The sequence below is a fragment of the Lathamus discolor genome, chromosome 3, assembly GCF_037157495.1.
Source record: "Lathamus discolor isolate bLatDis1 chromosome 3, bLatDis1.hap1, whole genome shotgun sequence".
In the NCBI taxonomy this organism is placed as follows: domain Eukaryota; kingdom Metazoa; phylum Chordata; class Aves; order Psittaciformes; family Psittacidae; genus Lathamus; species Lathamus discolor.
Window position 1 is genome coordinate 135,230,507 of NC_088886.1, and position 22,574 is coordinate 135,253,080.

Sequence of the window (22,574 nt, forward strand, 5' to 3'; positions counted from 1 at the left end):
GTGCTCCAAGATTTTGCCAGGCACAGAGGTGAGACTGACTGGTCTGTAATTCCCCGGGTCTTCCATTTTCCCCTTCTTGAAAATGGGGGTTATATTTCCCTTTTTGCAGTCATCAGGAACTTCACCTGACTGCCATGATTTTTCAAATATGATGGCCAGTGGCTTAGCAACTTCATTCGCCAGCTCCTTCAGGACCCGCGGATGGATTCCATCAGGTCCCACGGACTTGTGTGCGTTTAGATTTTTAAGACGGTCTCGAACCAAATCCTCTCCTACAGTGGGCCCAAGGTCTTCATTCTCACAGTCCCTGCGTCTGCCTTCTAAGACCTGGGTGGTGCAGTCAGAGCCTTTGCCAGTGAAGACCGAGGCAAAGAAGTCATTCAGAACCTCAGCCTTCTCCAAATCCTGTGTAGCCAGTTCTCCTGAAAGCTTCCTCAGGGGGCCTATTTTGTCCCTAGTCGGTTTTTTATTTGCTATGTACCTGTAGAATCCCTTCCTGTTATCCTTAACCTTCCTGGCTAGGTTTAATTCTAACTGGGCCTTAGCCTTCCTAACCTGGTCCCTAGCTTCCCAGACACCACCCCTGTACTCTACCCAGGCTGCCTGTCCTTGCTTCCATTTTTTATAAGCCTCTTTTTTTCCTTTGAATTTTCCTCAGCAGCTCCTTATCCATCCAAGGAGGTCTCCTGGCCCTTCTGCCGCACCTCCTTCTAGTTGGGATGCAGGACTCCTGAGCTTGTAGCAGGTGATCCTTGAATATCAACCAAGAGTCTTGGGCCCCCCTGCCCTCCAGGGCTATATCCCATGGAACCTTACTAAGCAGGCTCCTGAAGAGGCCAAAGTCTGCTCTTTTGAAGTCCAGGGCAGTGAGCTTGCTGCACGCTCTTCTCACTGTCCTGGGGATCTCAAATTTGACCATCTCGTGATCGCTGCATCCAAGGCTGCCCTGGAGTACCACATTCTCAACAAGCCCTTCCCCGTTGGTGAGCACAAGGTCAAGCATGGCACCTCTCCTTGTCGGCTCCTCTATTACTTGCAGAAGGAAGCTGTCTTCCACACAATTGAGGAACCTCCTGGATTGCTTGTGCTGTGCAGTGCCATCGTTCCAACAGATGTCAGGGTGGTTGAAGTCCCCCATGAAGTTGAAGTCCCCCATTTCTGGGGAAAGACACTTTTAGAGACTTGATTTTTTTGAGAAATTGGTAAATAGTGACCAGTTTTAATCTTGGGTCCTGTTCTGTCTACATTTTACAGTGAAAGACCATTTATTAAAACCAAGTGGTGGATATATTCGATGAGAGGTCATGAGGACAATTTGGTGGTTTAACACGCTATGTGCAATTTCTGTGCTCCACTGTCCCATGTTTCCTTTCTGTAAGAGCCAGAAAGTAACTTGCAGAAAGGTGCAATAAACCAGTGTTATATTGTGGAAGAAGCTATAGAGGGGTTGGCAAAGACTGTGCAGATGACAGTTTCATGACTATGTTCAGGATGGGGCAAACCCTACCTGAATCACTTTTTTATGAGCTGTTAAGTAGCAGCAAGGCCTGTTGTGTGAAGAATAGACTAAGTATGCGAAACTGCATTTCAAGGAGGAGACAATGGCATTGTGTGGTGGTTAATGTAGAAGAAATGCAACTGCTTTGGACCTGTGGGTCCTTATGTAGTCTTTGGGTCACTGTGCATCACATACCGTAGCTTCCCAGTACATAGGCTGGGAAGCACTGCCACGAGCTTAACCGATTTGGATGATTAATGAGTGCACCGAATGCATAGCCCTGACTCCGCAGGTGAACTCTTGCTGTTCAGATGGGTAAAGATGGAAAACAAAAGGGCAGATCATTTCACCAGAGTTTGTACCTTAGCATGTTTCCTTATTAATTTGCCTTAAACATTAATGTTATTATAGAATATAATATTACAATACTGTTCTCTGGCTTATTTGTAAACAGCTAGCCATCCTCTTCCTCTCTCACTGAAAATATACACTTGGGGGCTGCATTGTGTTTTCTTGTGGCAAAATAAATGCAGTCATTCCGCTGTGCCCAAGCGGGGTTGTTGGATTTGAATATTAATACCAGACTGCAATAACATTCAAAAAGACATTCTTCTGTGAGAAAAAGACAATTTAATTCTTACAAAGAAACTAATTAAGTCAAAGGCAAATGGTTCTCTGATTCTGAGGCTTATTGCTAATGCTACTGAATGTTACCCTGCTTCTGCTGTTACTCATCGTAATGTGAATGTGGATGTTTAGCATGGGAAAAGATGCTTGGTTTCCTTTCCACTCTGTTAGAGGGGAAAAAAGGAAAATCCCTTTTTTATTTTCCCTTTTGTGCCTGCAGAAACATGTATCAGTTATGCCAGTGGCTCAAGCATTTATTATGATTATTACATTTCAAAACAGACCTCAGGAGAACCTCAACTTTGATTTTATAATGAACTTGGGAACTCTACAGGTAGAGAACAATTAACCAAATGCTCTGCAAACTTTGTAAATGTATGTGATGTGTATGCCTATTCAAAATGAGCTAGTAGTTTGGTCTGAGGAGGTCTATGACCTCTTCTCATTTGGAAGGTAAGTGTGAGGGTGCTCCTTAAAATACAGACAGAAAGTAAACGTACCTGTACCTTTCAGAAGCCCTTGTATGTATACCTCAAGGCTATACTTGCTTTCTCTCACCATTTTAAAACATGTAATATTCATTTAGCATTTTATGTTTCATATTACACTGTGTGTTTTAATCCAGGGCAATGTTACGTGATTGACACACTAACTGCGTTTCTGTGCTTTGTCAGTAAATTTTTCTTCCCACAATTGTCTTGTTTTCTTTTGCATTATGTGGAAAAATATGGAAAGTTCTCCAGAGTACCACTTTTTCTGTTGTAGGAAATGAACCTGTTATTATAGGTTGATATGAGAAGCAGCTGGATCTAACATATTTATTTCTAGTAACAGTTTATACGAGGACCTTGAGATCATGCACATTATGTTATTACTGTTATTCTCATTCTCTCAGCTCCTTTGTTTCTCCAGCTGATCTAAAATGATGTGATAAAATCTTTGGACCTTGATGAGTATTGGGCCTTTCACTTCAGATATCAAAAATAAAATTTAACCTCCCCCTCCCCTAAACATCAGATTAAATAAAAATATGTCATTTTATTTGTTTGGAAATAACTTAAGTCAACACTATAAGTTGGCTCAAATTGTTTAGTTCTCCTTGAAATAAGCACCTGACAGTATTTATTTTTTCTCTCTGTGTGTTCAAAAGGTATTCACATGCCCTGTGTCTCTTGCCATTGACATATGAATAGGATTTAGACTGAGGAAAGTGAGAAGAAGAGTATTTGAATGAAAGGTTCATTCTAAATCTCTTTAAAGTCACTTCGATCAGTTCTGAATGGATGCCAAACACTGAAAACAGCAATGTGATGAGAACTAGGACCCAGCCTGTGGATTTACAACTTATTACATAAATTTTAAGTAGAAAACAGTGATTGAGGGGAAAAGCAATTTATCTCAAATCACTGCTTTGCCTAAAATAGTCCTTCAACCAGGTATTGTGTAGGATTTTTTTTTTTTAATTCAGCGCACTCAGCTATTTTAGCTCTTTGGTGGATTAAGTTCAGCTGTACAACGGTATGTTGTTTTTCATTTGTGATGCAGTAGTGTTTGCAGGCTCAAGTACAATAGAGGCCTTTTTTATAAGAGATGCTGTACAAATGCATTGCAAAAGACAGTTCAAGCCCTTAAGAGTTCGTTGCCCTAATAGACAGCAAATGAAAGCTAGCAAGGGAAACAATGGCAAGGATGTTTGAAGCAGCTTTCCAGGGTCACACAGCAGAGGATCAGTGGGTGTAGGCATGGGAATAAGACAAGTGCCCTGTCCATGAAACTTATAACTTCTTTACTAAACAGATCTAAAGTATGTTCACGCTTCTATAATATTGATGACGTCTATTCTTGCAGAGTCTTAAACTGAGGTTATTAAAGACCATTTTGCAGGTAGCAATGGAACTGCTCTAACAATCTTGTTGAAGCAAGCAGGATAGTATGATGCATAGCGTGGGACCATTAGCTTCTTTTGCTTTCCTGAGTGTGAGGGAACTCATATGCTGATATTCATGTTGGGTTCACTGTTCAGCAGGCATAAACCAGCATTGCACTATTGATTATTATCTTTTTCTGAGAATCATTCTCATATATTGGTTGTGAATCTTGATGTTTGTATTGTTTTCAGTATTATGATTTTTAGCATTTATAATATATTTTAGTATGCATCTTTATATATGCTAGATGCTTATCAGTATCTTTGATTTGTTAATGATATTTTATCTTACTAGGTCTTAAACACCAGCTATTAGATGAGCTTCAAACTTTCTTTCAGTACATTCATCCTCTTCTGTATTTTCGACATAATTTAAAAAAATCTTTGTGTACTTTTACACCTGGCCCGCTGGGATCTGGAAGTCCATTCCATCCCCAGTTCTTTCCATAGCCCAACATCAACATGCATTCCACAGTTTCAGACATAGATGGAAAATTTGCAATAAACGAAGAACTGAAATGTAGCCCCACTGTCTTTCACAATCAATTAGAGCAGCCCCTGTAGAAGACCCCAGGGAGTTTGAAAATCACGTTTTCAGAATGTCTAGAAACTTAGTTTTCTGTTAAACTAGTACCTTATAAATGGGCAGTCTGAGTATTGATTTCATTGATAAATGATGACAAGGTGGTTAATGTAAAAAATATGAAGGTTTAGAATAAATGAGGGGTCAATAACTTCCTTTTGATATCACCATAAGTCGATTTCACCAGAGATCTAATAGATTACAAGCTTTTTCCCAGCTAATATATCGGTTTCATGTGTTTTTCCCCTCTGGAATATTATTCAACCTGGACTATAATATTCAGTAGCCAGCAACTCCACTTGGAGATCAGTTGCTTTTTTTTTTTTTTTTTTTTGTAAAGCAGAAAGATTTTATCAAAAAGAATGTCAAAAGCAGTTTTATGTAAATGACAGATCTGTAATTAATTGCAGCATTTGCAAGCAAAGTTTTGTACAAGGAATACTGAATATTCAATACTATTTAATTGTTTATTTAAAATAGTTTAATGAGCTTTGCAAAGGCAGGAAAACACTGAAAAATGCAAACTAGAATGATAAAAATCCTTCTATTATATTTTGTTATTGGCTGTCAACAGCCTCTGAATAATATGCTACATGAGATTGTCATTTTCAATATTAGTCGTGACACAACTTTTCTGAAAACTGCCCTCCTGCTAGTAGGAAGGGTCCAGTACCTCTCTAAAACAGCAGTAGTGCTGGAAGAGGCAGACGCATTTATCATGATGGCTGATTATATGGCGTAGAATACATCTATTTAAATGTGCATGAGAGAGGCCACCTATTGGGGGTGAGAAAAAACATCCTTAGACTTTTTGAGCCTCCTAATCAAGAAGATGACTACATAATGCTGAGCAGGTACTTAAGAGAACTGTATTCTCCAGTTTTTGTGTATAGACTATTTTAGCAAGATGGTAGCAAATATATCTCTTTGGTTCTGTCCCCTGATTAATCCTGCTATTGTTATCCAGAGTAAGAAATTTCTTACCAAACACTGCTTTCTTGAGTATTCATGTGCACAGATTGTAAAGAGAGAAAAAGAAAGCATAAGTGATAATAATTCCGGGAGTGGAATTTTAAACCTCACTTAAAGCAAGAATTAGCATCATCTACTGCATAGTAGAAAAGAATTTTCGCAGCTGATAAAAAGTAAGAACTTAGAACAACAACAACAACAAAAAAAAATAAACCCACAGCAAAGGGAACATTTAACTCCTATCACCCCACTTGTAAAAAATATTTGCCCCATTTGCTTTGCAATTCTGTGTATGCTGTGCTTTTTTCTTCAATATGCAAGCTGGGATGAACCCATGTTGCTTGTGACCTCAAATTGGTAGTTTCCCTTTTTTCTGCACTAGTTTGCTCTCTAAAAGGGAACCATAAAGTGCACTTGTCTTCAACCAAAAAGTATGTAATTAAATACAACTGTCAAGCAAATAAAGATCTTGCATGTGGGGGGAAAAAGAAGAAAAAGGAATAGCAGTTGAATAAATCCTACGGTTAACAATTGCAAGCGCTTTAAAGGCAGCTGTAAGGAAGTTGTGCATTATTTTTGAAATAGAATGGTTTGTGGTGGGTTTTTTTTGTTTTCATGGTTGTGTTTTGTCTTTCATTGTTTTTGTTTTTGTTGTTTTGTTTTGCTTTTTTTTTTGGGGGGGGGGGGTTACCTCAAAGGAGTGTTCTCCCACCTCGCATTGATTCGTCATATCCAAGGGCTATTTGAAGTAAATAGTGACAGAATATTCCAGATCAAGCATCTTGCTAAATAGCTCTCTTTCTTGAGAGGTCTTTCATGAAACATTATGAAAGTGGAATTGCACAGCACTTGTTAATCAAGGTAGCTGATAAATAAATATTCAGCTAAGGGGAGGATTCTTTCAGTGAAATAGACAGCAGGTGACTGACTCTTAAAGAGAGCAAGGAGTGAAGTTATACTGGTGATATGGAACAAAGAAAATCCTCTGTAACAAGCCCTAATTAATTACTTTGTACCGTTTAACATGGCAGGATGGGGGAAAAAATAAAAAAAAGGAACGTGAAGTGAAAAGAAAAAGAGGAATTTTCTCAGCTAAGGCACCTTATTTCTTCTAACGTGATAATGTCAAAGCCAATTTAGATCTCACAGTTTTGATTTGTTAAGAGGAAAGTTTTACAGATCCAGGCTGCTGGTTTTTAGTTGGTTTTATCTTCCAATATAAAGCACATTAATGCTAAGATTAAATTCAAAGCAAAATATAAAATTATTTCTCTTTGAACTACGTAGTAAAACCATTTAATTACAAATTCATTTAAATCTGAGCCTAAATGTAAACATTTTCTTACTGAGGGTAGGAAAAAACTGTTTAATTTTACTCCTTCCTACTATCTACTGCAGTCTTGTTTTAATAAGCCATTTTCCATCTCTTCGTCTGTATCACAAGGTGTTACTGATCCTTATTCTGAAAACATTTCTGAACAGACACTTAGACTACAGCTCTGTGAAGTGAGAGTTGCAGGCAGATGCACACTGACAACCACTTTTTTGTTATTTTGTAATGGCTTTTGGATCAAAGAAGAAACAGGAGTAAGTCAGGACATATAGCTGAAGAGTAAGAAATGGGATCTTGGACAGGAGTGCAAGACACAGTGCAGTATGGGAGCTTATGGTCTGTACCTAGACTGCCCTCTGCCATTTGAATGATGCGCAAGAGCATCCTGAACAATCAGGTGTAGGATTCATTTTAGATAGTTTGAACAGCGAAAGTATCTTCTGAAAATGGTGCACTCTTACAAATATCTTAAGAAAACAGTTTTGCAGTCTTTTTTTTTTTTTTTTTTAGGATTTGTGCAAGATTTCTTTAAGAACTCAGATTTCCAACTGCTGATCAGCTGCAAGCCTTCATAACTTCCTTTATTATGTTATTCACAAACTTCTTCTGCAGCATTTGTTCTCTCTCAAAATGTTATATTCTACAATAGGAAACCAGAACCCCTGCCTCTCTTCTCCACCACTGTGTGATCTGTTCCCTGCATTTAATTTCTAAAAATTGCTACTACTATTTATTTATTTTTATTGTTTTGTTTTCTGAGGGGGAGGTAGACTCCAGGGCTGCATAAATGACATATGGATAGGTCAAACAAAGATTGTACTGACAATCTCCAGGTAGTTTTGAGTGCAACACTGAATAAACCAACTCATAGATTGTAGAATCATAGAATAGTTAGGGTATGAAAGGACCTTAAGATCATCTAGTTCCAGCCCCCTGCCATGGACAGGGATGTCTCACACTAAACCATGTTGCCCAAGGCGCTGTCAAACCTGTCCTGTCGGGGATAGAGCATTTACCACTTCTATGGGTAACCTGTTCCAGTACTGAAGAATCATGATAACTGAATGAGGAAAATGAATTGCATTGGTCACACATCTGAAAAATGAGGAAAAAGAGTTTGTTCTCTGAGTTACTAAATAGGAACATGGCTACAAGTTCTAAAAGGATAAGGTGGTTTCCAGTATTGTCACAGATTCCTATTTGGTTGTGTCTGGAAATGATGTCATGTAATGACCTGCTAGATTGTGTATGCTTGGGCACAATTCTAAAAATTATGGTACTATTTCACATTGATTTATTAGATCTGCACATTATATGGAGGGTTTATCTCGGAAAAGATTTTCAAGCTTGGCTTTGTTACAGGTCAGAATCTCTTCCCACATTTAAAATACAATTTTTATGATACTTGAAAAATTTCAAGTGATTACAAAATTGTTGATTTTTTTTTATTTTCAATATGAACTACCCTAGTGTAAAGCAGTCATTCTTGAAGTAGCATACAAAGTAAGTAACCTTTCTAAGCAGGAGTATACTGAATAGTTTAAGTTTATTAACCTTTAACTTTTTTCTACACCTCCCCCCACCCCAGGATGCCTTTGAGATAATGGCTGAAAATTATGAGTTCAAAGAAAATGAAATATACTGTCTGGAATTTCTGAGGGCAGCTTCTGTGCTGAAATTTCTTCCATTTCCAGTAATCAGAATGAAAGATATACAAGGGTTGCCCTGCATGGGAGACAGAGTCAGAGATGTCATTGAGGTAACGTACCTCTGAATTATCTGTGAATTGATTCTTTTACAGATCTAGTTTTAGAGGTCACAGAGTGCAGCACTGATATCTGAGTGTATTTACACGACCTTCCATGTTTTGTGTAATAACATTATAGTATCTGTGTAACTGAGAACTCAGCGATTTCCGGAAACCTTTTGTAGTAACATAAGGTTCTGGCATGGAACTCCTGCCCTTAGGAATAAAGATAACTAATGAATAAATACAAATTAATAAATAATGCAGTACCATCTTGGTATGTCATTTGTAAAGGCTTACACTGATTTAGATGCATCAGGTTAACTGTTAATAGTTTTGTTCATATGACTTCTCCACTGGCAACATCATTTTGCTCACCTGAATGCTTTATTAGAAATACTATTTTTGCAAAACTGGTAAATATTTTAGTTTAATGTTAAATCTTATGTTGCTATGAGTTATAAACAGAGCCTTTATCTAGGTGATGGATGAATTTTTACATTCTTACTGGAGCTTTAAGTTTTCCCTGTATTTTTCTTTAGCCTTTTCATATCCCACACCGCACTTCTGTTATTCCAGCAGGCAGCTGATCAGCGGATCTCAGCTGTCTGGAGAGGTCATTGCTGAGTGTTATGATTCACTCTGGCTCCTTGTTTGCCTCACGCCACCAGAGCTTCTGAAGAGCTTTTTGTACCTACCACCTGGGGACTGGGAATTCAATTATGATGCCACAGAAAATGTTATGATTTGTTGGGAGGGGGGTGTTATTGGGATTTTTATTTTTTATTTTTATTTTTTTAGGTTTTATCAGAAAGGCTGAGACAATGGTACACTCAAGAAAAAAGATGTGTTCTTACAATGACTTTTTAAGAGAAGTAAATTCAACAAAATAATGAAATTAATTTTCAGGACAATTCATTGATAGCTTATGATAAATGACTGCTTTCTAGCTGTGAATTTATGAGTAAATAAGTACTGTGAAATTTATTCTGTGGTTCCAATTTCTCCTTCCTACTTCAGTAATTGCATTAGGATTTGACTCTAATGGAATAAAACAATATGTTCATTAAGCGTGCTCTTTATGTTTGTACAAGTTGATACGCCTTTCTTTTAGATTATTTTACTAAGTCTTATTGTAATCTTGATCATTTTTTTAATAATGTCTTTAGGAAATTATTGAAGAAGGAGAGAGTTCTAGAGCTAAAGAAGTGTTAAATGATGAACGATACAAGTCATTTAAGGTAAATCTTTTAAAGTTTATTGCTGTTGTTTAAAATTTCCCTCCCATTAGTAGAGCTTAGACATAACCATCAATTTTATTACAAAGGAACCTATAATATCAAGTATAAAGAAAGGTGTTGAATAAAGAGAAAGGGAAAGAGAGAAACTGAGAGAGTAAGGAATAATGGTGAAATCAGTTACCTTTCTAATTAATGTGATGCATACACATTTGCTCTTAAGCTTGAACTAAACAATCTGCTTGGAAACTAACATAATACAAACACTTTGCTGTAAGCTTAACCCAATGTTTGGTTTATTTCCTCAACTGAGTAACATTATAACACTGCACCATCTCATTTGGGCATTAAGAAAATACTAGGTGAAGAAGATGACTCAGATCTATTTTAATTCTCTTTTGTGTGAGGCAAGATGAAGAGGACTGGAGATATTTCTTTATTAGCCAGATTGTAGGTTCAGAGTCATGATCATATCTCATACTTACATGTAATTTAAAAGAAATAAATACTGCAGTTCCTATTTCTTTTATGGTCAGTGAATTCTTCTCTTGAAAAGTATATAATAGATTTTTTTTCCCCCAATTTTATCTGCAGTTTGATCTTTAAAAAATATCTTGTTTGTGTCTTCAGAAAAAAATAAGAGTAAACCAAATAGAACTGATTAATTCTCCCCTTCATTACTCACTTTTACTTCAGCTATTGAAAGGCTCTTCCATACTCTGACCTGTAATACAGGTATGAGAGGATGTACAGTGACAGTTGTTGATGCCATCTGTGGCAATAGTCAGAAAAGAGGTGCAGATTCACACGTATAGCAGGATTCAGGAACCAAACTTGCTTATTAATAGTAATACATATCTAGGATCAGCCATTAAATCTTGCGTTTCAGGATTTAAGAACATTTTTTGGAGATTAGAATAAAAATCTATCAGGGGAAATTTTATCTCAAACATGCTTTATGCTTTGTTTAACATTTCAAATTACAACAAACTTTTGTGGTTCTCATGTTAGCTCAGCACAGTCTCAACATTTTGGCTAAACTGGCTGTAGCCAGTTTTTCCAAACAATTTTCATGTGTTTCTAAGAAAGCCAAGAAGAATCCCATAATATTAGTGAATTCCTAAATTTACTGTTTAGCATGGCTCTAGTAACTGCTGCAAATCACTCATCATGACTTAAAAGATCACCACTGGTCCCAGGACCACAGTTCTCAAATGAGTGAAATAAATTGCACAGCAGGGTATGACATGATCAGCTTTGCCTCCTTACAGAAGTGGGTGCTGTAGAGAACAAGTTTATATTATTCAATTTCACCAGCTGAAAAAGAGCAATACTTGTATACACAGTTGAAAAAATGGGCTGCCTGCTGCTAACACTGCACTCTGGGCAGTGTCTCTAAATTAACATCTATAAATATACTGAATAATGATGGATTTTCAAATGGGAAGAAAAATATTATGGGCTTTTATTTTTTTTTTTTTTTGACACACACACAAATATTTGGACAGTGGCATAAAATCCATTTTCTTTAATTCTTTATCCCAATATTAATTACATCTCTTGGAATCATTCTAAACCCAGTAATAGACCCTTTTTAAAATCTCTTAGCACTAGCAAAAACATTAAAAGATAACTATCTAAGTATTTAAAAAATCACAATTTTTCATAAACACCCATGTTTCAGACAAAGAATAGGTAATTTCATCCATTATATATGAAATGTGGGATGTGGGATAATTGCTATTTAATATTACCATTTTTCTCTTTTCTTTCTCTTAATTATTTCCAAGGAATTAATCTCTTTAGAAAAACACAAAATAAAGCTAGCATGGTTAGAATTCAGAGATTGCAGATTCAATGGAAAGCAGCAGTTATTTGTGCCTTACACAGCTACTCATTGAATTCTATAAAAGTACAGACACTATTGACAGCTTTAGTATTGACAAACTGAATATAAGGAGTGTTCTTCTGGGCAAGCATTAAAGTTTTCCCTCTTGCTTTCATATCACTGTTCATCTGAGATATTGATCCCCTGCATAATGCTTACAACTGTGACATTTTTGCTTTATGTCCTTTCTTGGGGAATGAGTTAGTGTACAAAATTACTTTGGAATAAATTGAATATAACCATACTAAAACTTTAGAAACTTGTACATTTGGGCTTTTTTTCATTATTATTATTATTTTTTTCCTAGTGAGCAAAATAGTGAAATCTGTACTCCCAATAAGACATACAGGAATTTAGTTTGGTTCACATGAGGACTTCAGAATTGTAAGACTATGTGCATAATAAGCAAGCAGACAGAAGTTGCAATTTCTACTTGAAATTGAATTCCATGTTGAAAACCAGTATTGAGCATGACCTCCAAGCATGTATTTTATAGAACACAGTATAAAAATAGATTAGTTGTTTTTATGTGCTTACCATCTCTTTCCATGCACCATTGGGAGCCTTTGCCCAGTGCAGAATTTCAAGAGCCATAGGATTGCCACTGACCTCATCTCTTGGTAGTGCAGCAACACCAACATCACGTGTACAACTGCAGAGCTGGTAGAGTGTATAATACAAAATTGTAACGTCAGTCAAATTAGGAAGATAGTCTTGAGACGTCACTTATTCTATAAAGTCTGTAAGGGAACCTAGCGACTTAACGTTCATTTTTGTATTTTTATTAAGAAATGCAATAAAAAATAAGACTACTATCTTTACCTTAAACCTTAGTTGAAAGTGCATATTTAGATAAATCACACAAATATTTTACAGCCACTACTGTGTTATTGTTTAAATTTCACTTTAATGTGAACCGCCCATGTATAAAACCAATCTGTTCAACATAATTTTTTAAAGAAGTGAAGCCGAATATGTATGTTTGTGTTACACTATTATCTTCAATGTAGGGCAAACTCTGCCCAGATTTTTCCCTGTGAAACCTTGCTGTTACCTACTTATTGTTAATTCACTGCTCCTTCAGAAAACAGCACTGAAATGTGTGTTCTTCTACTGGCCTTTAGCAGTTTACTTCAGTCTTTGGAGTGGGAGTAAAGACATCTGAGAAATGGTACAGAATGGGGTTACGAACTCTGGAAGAGGTAAAAGCTGACAAGACCCTGAAGCTGTCAAAAATGCAGAAAGCAGGTAAAGTGAAAGTTTAATAAAAACTTTTATCTAAAAATTTGATTGCAGATCAGAGGAGGCAGCAAAGTTCACTCATTTTCTTGCTGCAGTGTCTTGAGAATATTAAATCATCAGGTTTAAATAATACTTGGATTAACAGAGCTCCTAATTAAAAATGGTGTCATTCAAAATATATGATTTTTTTTAATTGCTTGCACAGATATCCAATGAAATCTGCTATTATACACAAAATTATTAAAGGGTCATTATTGCACAAGTCATAAAAAATTTACATTGGAAACCAGAACTACTTTTCAGTGGAGACCTGTCTCCTCTGGGGCAGTGATAAACCAAGTTTTGTAATAAAGTACTTGTAAAATTACTTCCATAATCCTAGCACATCTTAACTGTAAACTGTTAAGCAAGGTCAAATGAATAATGTTCCTTCCCCATAGATTTTCTTTTTTGTGTGTGTGCTGTTTCCCTAAACAAAGGAATTAATTTAAACAAAGAAATCAGGTACATTAAGGAAAGGAGACTATATAAAAGTACATTGAAATCATGTGGGTTTTTTTTGTAATAAACCCGTATGTTTTACATCACCTCAGAATCCCTTGGATCAGCTTGCCCCATCTGTGCTCCTTTGCCCTTTTTGATTTTGTATACAATATCCAAATGTGAAACAAGCTGCAGGACTGGGCACTTTTGATACAAGCTCTGTGAACAGACATAAAGATAGCTGGAATATTTCACATACCTCTGAGCCTTATTATTTTGAGAAGACCCACCTTTTAAAGCAGTTCATCAAAAAATGCCATTGATGGGAACTGATAGGGAAGGCAGAGTAATTTATAAATATTCAGGTTGTCAGCAAGTGGAGCACTTATCCTGATTGCTGTGTTATAAATTGTTACTGCTGTCACAATTTTAAACAAATTATAATGTCCTAAAAATTATATATAAAGACAAAGATGAGGGAAGGAAGAAGCTGTCTCTTACCTGTGATCCCCCACATCCAAGGCAGGAGGATGACTCCAGGAATGGTGGAAGGAAGGCAGACACTTCTAAAAAGGCTGGATCATAACATATTTCTTTCCGCAACATGTCCTGAAACAAACCTATAGTTTCAGGTTCCAAAACTGAAATTGAAACCTATAGGTTTAGGTTCAAGATTGAGCATTTCTTAATTCTTGCATTAGATAGGGTTCCTTCGCCCATGGTGCAAGTTGTGTGGTTCAAATTCTTGGTAAAAGTTGGCTATTTCACACAAGGCTTACCTAATATTATATAGATGTTGATAATTCCACAGAGTGATTGTGCCTTTTTTGCTTTGATTTCCAGGGTTTCTCTACTATGAGGACCTTGTTAGCTGTGTATCTAAGGCAGAAGCAGATGCAGTAAGCTTGATTGTCAGGAACACTGTGTGTACATTTCTACCAGATGCTTTAGTCACCATAACTGGTGGTTTCAGGAGGTGAGTGAAAACAAGTAAGGACATTTGGCTGTTTTATTCAGATACACAGAAAATAATGTTTCTGTCTTTGATAAATCAAAGAAGCTTAGTGGGAAAGGATAAAGAGTTTGTTTTCAATGGCTGGTTTTTGTGGTTTGTTTTTGTTTGGTTGTTTTTTTTTTCTCGTTGTTTGTTTGTTGTTTGTTGTTGTGATTGGTTTTTTGTTTTGTTGTTTGTTGGTTCCCCCCCCCCCCCCCCCCGGTAGGAGAGCAATCCTATGACATTCCCAGGTTCCTGTGTTTTATTGTTATAGAGGGTTAGTTCGTCAGAGCAAAATCTGTCTAACTTGCTGGGAAAATGATGTTCAGATCATGTATTTTACTTGAACATTTTTTTTTAATCTTTTAGTGTATCTGAATTCCCAAGGCTGAGAATATTGTCAGGCCATGCTTGAAAGAAAGATACAATAGCTTTATGGCAATTCCCCCTCCCCCCCCCCCCCTTTTTTTTTTCTTTTTTTTTTCTTTTTTTCTTTCTTTAAGAGAACTTGGTCACATGAGAGTGAAATGCGCAGAGTTTGTAGTGTTCGAAATATACTTTGCAGTAAACACTGACTGAACTGAATAAAAAGTGCTGACTAAATTGAACATGCACTAATCTTTGTGTAGATTGGGTGATCTCAGAATTTCTTGGTGATTTTTGTTCCTAAAACCCAATCTGAAACTGTTGCTCAGGACATACACAATTAATTTTTTCAGCACTTGCTCTAGAGCCTTCCTAAAGCCACACAGCAAAGTACTGAGTCTGGAAATAGACTTCAGGAGTATTGGGTTCCTTGCTCTGTACTTAGTCCCCTGTTATGTCACTACTTGTAGTACATGTCATGCTCATAAGCCAAAAATATCTTTAGCAAACACCTTAAATCTCTTGCTGCTTAATTTGTCTAGCATTTTTATGAAAGCAACAGGCAGGAGAATGTTAATAGTTAATGTATTACTTGTGTGGCATTACTGTAAGCCTAGATAGGCCTGCATATCCCTCCAGTGAGAGAGATACATATAACATAGAATTCATAATTGCTATATACATGCACAGTGACTGCGATGAATATATTTTATCATCTTTGTACCACCTAATGATATTTATAATTGTTCCTCATATGTCCCATATTTATTGTAAGAATGCAGCCACCAGCTGCATGGTTTCTACAGAATAGCGTGGTCAATTAGAGGCATTAGGCTCAAGTATGAACCCTGACCAGAGATGGAATTCTATATTCGAAACCTCAAGTGTTCTGACAGTCCTTGTTTAAGAGGCATGTAATGGCAATCTCTTCACATGGATGCAAATCATTTGGGGAACTTGTGATGTTAGTAATTTAAATATAACTGATTAACACCTGTCTGGGTGGGGCAGAGTTGCAGGACAGAACTGCTAGCATGCTGAAAATTCCCAGTTTCTTCTGAGATGATGTATTTCTGAGCTTTGTCAGCAGCATATTTTGCAAAGTTTGAATCTCACACACCAAATTTAAGGCTATTGTCTTGTTTATTATTTCAGGGAGATATGAAAGTTAGCCATTCTCTTTTTTAATTAAGAATAAGCTTTTGTATCTCTAACTGGGTGTGTAAAACCAGAAGAGAAATTAAAGTATCTAATGATGCCTTCAGTGAATAATCTCGTATATTAATTACATGCCTTTAAATAGACAGACAATATATTATCAAACTAATTTTTGAAATGTCAGACTTAAATGATATTTTACCAGCCCATGGAAAACAAATGCTGCAGTGTAAGATTTGTAGAAAGCTTGATTAGATGGATTGAAGCAAGGACAGGCGGCCTGGGTAGAGTACAGGGATGGTGTCCGGGAAGCTAGGGACCAGGTTAGGAAGGCTAAGGCCCAGTTAGAATTAAACCTAGCCAGGGATGTTAAGGATAACAGGAAGGGATTCTACAGGTACGTAGCAAACAAAAATCAGACTAGGGACAAAATAGGCCCCCTGAGGAAGCTTTCAGGAGAACTGGCTACACAGGATTTGGAGAAGGCTGAGGTTCTGAATGACTTCTTTGCCTCGGTCTTCACTGGCAAAGGCTCTGACTGCACCACCCAGGTCTTAGAAGGTAGATGCAGGGACTGTGAGAATGAAGACCTTGGGCCCACTGTGGGAGAGGATTTGGTTCGAGACCATCTTAAAAATCTGAACGTGCACAAGTCCATGGGACCTGATGGAATCCATCCGCGGGTCCTGAAGGAGCTGGCGAATGAAGTTGCTGAGCCACTGACCATCATATTTGAAAAATCATGGCAGTCAGGTGAAGTTCCTGATGACTGGGAAAAGGGAAATATAGCCCCCATTTTCAAGAAGGGGAAAATGGAAGACCCGGGGAATTACAGACCAGTCAGTCTCACCTCTGTGCCTGGCAAAATCTTGGAGCACATTCTCCTGGAAGGCATGCTAAAGCACATGAAAAACAGCAAGGTGCTTGGTGACAGCCAGCATGGCTTCACTAAGGAGAAATCCTGCCTGACCAGTTTGGTGTCCTTCTATGATGGGGCTACAGAATTGATGGACAAGGGTAAAGCAGTTGATGTCATCTACCTGGACTAGTGCAAAGTGTTTGACACTGTCCCACACGACATCCTTCTCTCTAAATTGGAGAGACATCAATTTGATGGATGGACCACTCTGTGGATAAAGAACTGGCTGGATGGCCGCACACAAAGAGTTGTGGTCAATGGCTCGATGTCCGGCTGGAGACCGGTGACGAGTGGTGTCCCTCAGGGATCGGTGTTGGGACCGGTCTTGTTTAACATCTTCGTCGCTGACATGGACAGTGGGATTGAGTGCGCCCTCAGCAAGCTTGCCGATGACACCAAGCTGTGTGGTTCGGTTCATGTGCTGCAGGGAAGGGATGCCATCCAGAGGGACCTTAACACGCTTATATCTTATGAAGTTCAACCACGACAAGTGCAAGGTCCTACACCTGGGTCGGAGCAATCCCAGGCACAGCTACAGATTGGGCAAAGAAGAGATTCAGAGCAGCCCTGCAGAGAAGGACTTGGAGTGCTGGTAGATCAGAAAATTAACATGAGCCGGCAGTGTGCGCTCGCAGACCAGAAAGCCAGCCATACCCTGGGCTGCATCAAAAGGAGTGTGACAAGCAGGTCGAAGGAGGTGATCCTGCCCCTCTACTCTGCTCTTGTGAAACCTCACCTGGAGTATTGTGTGCAGTTCTGATGTCTTCAACATAAAAAAGGACATGGAACTGCTGGAACAAGTCCAGAGGAGGGCCACAAGGATGATCAGGGGACTGGAGCACCTCCCATATGAAGACAGGCTGAGGAAGTTGGGGCTGTTCAGCCTGGAGAAGAGAAGGCTGTGTGGGGACCTAATAGCAGCCTTCCAGTATCTGAAGGGGGCCTATAGGGATGCTGGGGAGGGACTCTTCATCAGGGACTGTAGTGACAGGACAAGGGTAACGGGTTCAGACTTAAACAGGGGAAGTTTAGATTGGATATAAGGAGGAAATTCTTTCCTGTAAGGGTGGTGAGACACTGGAATAGGTTGCCCAGGGAGGTTGTGAGTGCTCCATCCCTGGCGGTGTTCAAGGCCAGGTTGGATGTAGCCTTGGGTGGGATGGTTTAGTGTGAGGTGTCCTTGCCTATGGCAGGGGGGTTGGAACTAGATGATCTTGAGTTCCTTTCCAACCCTAACTATTCTATGATTCTATAAATTCTGTAAGGACATTTATTAGGCACCTGTATTTTAGTTACTGACCTGCAATAGAGTTGACTGCATCTGTTCTTTTTTGCCTGTCTTGTATAGTGGCAGTATACACTAAGCGTGATGTGTAAGATCACTAGCTCACAGTTTTCAATTAACAAATTATTATTTGTTTCTGTCATCATTATCTAAGTATTTTAATAAAAGAAGTTGGTAAATTTTATTAATCAAGCAGCTTGACTTCATTCTCTCGTACACTACTAACATAAGAGAAAAAATAGCTCATGATTGCTCTGAATTATACATTCATTCCCTAGGACTCAGATTTGTCTTGTTTTGTGTTTTTGTTTCATAACTCAGAAAAAATAAGCAGTTGATTGTGTTCCTTCTGATTTGACTGGATATTTGAAAGTCATGAGACTCATAAACCTTACTTACTATGCTGGACCACTGGATGAATTACAAGGGAAGAATTTGCCATCTGCAGTCATGGAGATTCAATAGGGTAGAGATGAACTATAGGAAAGTTACATTCTTTTCTCTAAACTTATCAATCACACATGGCTGGATATATTTAATTAGTTACTAGACCTTTTCCGTTAGATTCCTGGAATTTAATGAAATCAGATATTTTGGTATTTCTTTTAATCAAAATTAGGAAGCATAATATAAAATCCAAGTAAATCATAGCTGGTTTTGAAGCCCTAGCAAACGTGTTGATGGACTTTGGTTTGATTAAGCTTTCACCTTTAGTCTTCTGTATTGCTTCTTGTACTTGTCTTAATGCTTGTGGGAGACTACTGTTTGTATGTTTCTAATTCAGAATGGTGGAAGATTCAAGGGGAAAAAAAAAAAGGCCATAAACAGAAAGTGAAAATGAAACTAGTACTTTGCATTTATGTGGTTAAATAGAAATACCAGACCTAAAATTTTTTAGAGTAAGGAATGAAAATTAGGAAAGCTGATGAAATTTGATTGAGGACATACCAATAAACAGACGTACTGGTGTATGAAATTTGTATTGAGGACGTACCTTTTCCTCTCACCAGTTGCATACAGTTTATTTCCTCTTTTGCTCTAATATTCTGTAGTTTCAGCTTAGGCCCCAAATTCTTTCTTTTACCACTTGTCAAGGGTCATATTATTGAAGCAGACTTCAATGTCTACTACTTCCTTGAGGCCTTTTCTTTTCGAGTCTTTCATCTTTCTGCTTGTCTTCACAAAACAGCAACTCATAAAACATCTTTAATCAAGAGTCCTTTTCTTCTGTTTTTGGTTGGAAGTTTCAGTAATATTACATTTGGTTGAAAGCAACTTTCAATTCAGCTCTCTGAATCAATTAAGGAATATAAAGACTTAAAAGTAATTGAAATAAAGGGTTGTGATGGCAACCCTTCAGTATCTTCTTAATTTGAAATCTTCCAGGATCAGAAATTAATAAATTAATGGAATCTGGATGAGTTTATTGTTTGATACACTCCTACAGAAACACTTTCTGCTCATAAAACATACTCCTTGAGTTTTAGTTGGTATAGTTTCATATGTGAGGCTGGGAGAATCATTTTATTTAAAAAAAATATTTTTCTGGCACTGATCTGGGTCATTTTGAAGCAGAAATTACAACACTGAAATGTATGGAAATACAGAAATAAAACAACTGTAGTTATGAAATAAATCACACCCATATGCTGTGGAATGCATTTTGTTGGTCTATCCAGTGAGGCCTATCAGCTTGACTGTATAGAAGAAATTATTGAGGATGCTGATAGTGCAATATAAAGCATATCACGCACAATGTTATCAGACTGAATTTTCCATGCAGTCTGTTTGAATCAGAAATTGGCATGGCATTATTTTTCAGTGCTTAGCCTCTCTTATTTTGAATTGCTGAGATTTTAGACTGCTTTCTTCTTAAAGTTAGTGAGACAAATTCTGAGGTTCAGAGTAACAACTCATATTGCAAGTTACAAAAGCCACTGAGGGTGAAGTTTCCCTTCCAATGCTGAGATAGAGAGGCCCTGGAATGAGCAGATAAACCCCTTTATTTTAGCATATGACATCCCTGATTAGTACTATATCTGTCCCAACTATATCCAAGGCAGGAATGTAGTTTAGGCTAATGTCTGTTATCACTTTTAAAGAGAGTTAAACTGAAGACCTGATAATTTTTTTTTTAATGATTATTATAAATGTAATTTCATTCTATGAATTGTTTTTCAATAGTGATAGTGTTGTCTTGCATATATTGCTGCATTTTACAGAAAATTTGATGCCTATTAGCAATATGTTAGTGCTACTATTAATAATATTGGCATTTCTACAGGATTGTTATAATGACAAACAGAAAACATCACTCTAGGTTTCACGGCAGGGAGTTTTCTCCCTTTTTCCTGTAGCTCCATGTTAGGACGTGGCTTCACAGTGACTTCAAGAAAAAGTTGTAGTGGGCTGAATCACTATCACAACATCCTGCAAGAGTCTGTGTTTTTGCTAATTTGATTTAGCTGCTGACATTTGGTTTTGTACAAGGGTTGATCTAGGGTGAGAGCTTCTTAAGAGCATTGTATATTAGATAAATGAAGCATTATATAGTAGATGTACTTTATGGCTTCAGTCTTTTTACTGGTTATTCATATTCCAACATATATATCCACAAAACCCAATTGACTGAAGGATCTGGAATAAGAATTAAATACAATAATAAGAATAAATCATCATGTTAACTTCATTTCCAGTATGGCTTTCTGTATGCTTTTTCCATATGGTTCACAAATGATTTACAAATTAAGTCTCAGTTTTCTTGTGTTCTGTGTAGCACACTCAAATAGTTGTGGTTAGGTCTGCAACAGCAAGATTCTATTGCAATGATATCAGCACAGTTACTATATCATTTATAGGCACTTATTTTTTGGAAGTTACCCAGGCATCCTATTGGTATTACAGTTTCAGTTCTGACTTAAACACGCTTTTGTTAACTTCTCCCGTCTTTGCGTTAACATAGAATGAAATAGACTAAGGAGACACTTTGTTTTAGATAAGTTTTCATACTGCAGTTCTTAAGAAGGTGTCCAAGTGTCTTGGGTGATGTATCAAGCAGAATAACTAGTACCTATCCTATTTGTAGAAGGCTAATTCCTTTATCCCACATCAGTCTTCAGGGAAGTTTTGCCTCAGACTCTCTTATTATTGAATTCAGTTCTATAATGAGCCTAATTGTAGATTGCTGTCTTCTTGCTTGAATTTTATCTTATCTTTTGGAAATTGGGATTTGAGTCTCTGCAACTGTTATTATAAAAGCAATGAAGAGAGCAAAGGACAGTGTCGTGTTCTTGTCAGGGAGCACTGCCATGCTTTTGTGTATTACAGTGTGAAAGTTTTCCCTGTGTGCAGTGACATTTCCTAGAAGGCAAAGGAATGCATAAAGGAATGACATGGGACAAGACCCTCGTCTTTCCTGTTGTATCAAGAAAATTTTTTAAATATATCTTCTTTCAATCTCAGAGATAAAGTAAAATGAAATAGCTCAGAACAAGAAACACTTCCAGAGATTATTTTACAGACTCAGGCTCATGCACTGACGAATAATTAATGCTATTCTGGCACCTTAATTTCAGAAATGAGACTTCTATAAGGTATCTGGAATTACAATTATCTGTGTTGACCCATACTCATAAATGAGACAATGTGAGATTGAATATATGAAGGATATTAAGCTTCCCAAGCATTTGGTATATACTCAAGACTTTGTGGTTTATTTAACAAGCTAGTCATGTGTCTTTGACTATATTTCTTGATAAATCCTGATGAAAAGCTCTATTTGACCTTTACATATTGGATGCTCCTAATAAAAGTATTTTTTAGCAGACTATAGAGGTTCTGCAATGAGGCTAGCACACCTGATGTGACACTAAATCTTTGTTAGGTTCTGAGAAATAAATGTATTTGAAGTCCTATTACCCAAATTGTTTTTCCACTCAGATTTAGGATTAAAATCGTGCTAGTCTTGAAACTAGTATCGGTTATTTACCAAAGGTTTCTTTCGTTAAGTTTTCAAGCAAACTCCTAGGCAGAGGTTCCTTATTCCACTCACACGTTGTTACAGTGTATCTTTGCATTTATACTATCCTTAGATGTAGTTATTGCTATCCTTTTTTTTTTTTTTTTTTTCTCCTAAACAAAAGCTATAATAAAGGAAGATATAAGCTGTACCCAGCTGCTGAAGTCCAAATACTGTAGTTTCTTCTTACTTCCACTTCTGTTATAAGAAGCAAATTTTTTCATCTGCTGTTATTTCATCAGGGAGAAATATTCTATAAAGGAGCTGCGAGGCAAGCTTCTCACCAAACACTTGAG

General features: G+C 37.3%; 1 protein-coding gene across 17 annotated transcripts in view; it reads left to right on the forward strand.

The window, feature by feature from the left end:
• The window catches only part of DNTT (DNA nucleotidylexotransferase), a 194,919-nt gene that overhangs the window by 105,199 nt on the left and 67,146 nt on the right, over positions 1 to 22,574 (forward strand). For 16 of the 17 annotated variants that reach the window (XR_010610936.1, XM_065671972.1, XM_065671975.1 and 13 more), the window contains 4 exons: positions 8,529 to 8,699; positions 9,857 to 9,928; positions 12,938 to 13,061; positions 14,382 to 14,514. Coding sequence is in view for 16 of the 17 variants with exons in the window: in XM_065671972.1 (XP_065528044.1) it covers positions 8,529 to 8,699; positions 9,857 to 9,928; positions 12,938 to 13,061; positions 14,382 to 14,514 (500 nt within the window). In the remaining variant the exon portion in view is untranslated. The remainder of the gene's footprint in view (positions 1 to 8,528; positions 8,700 to 9,856; positions 9,929 to 12,937; positions 13,062 to 14,381; positions 14,515 to 22,574) is intronic. The other variant, XM_065671977.1, reaches the window with a different exon arrangement.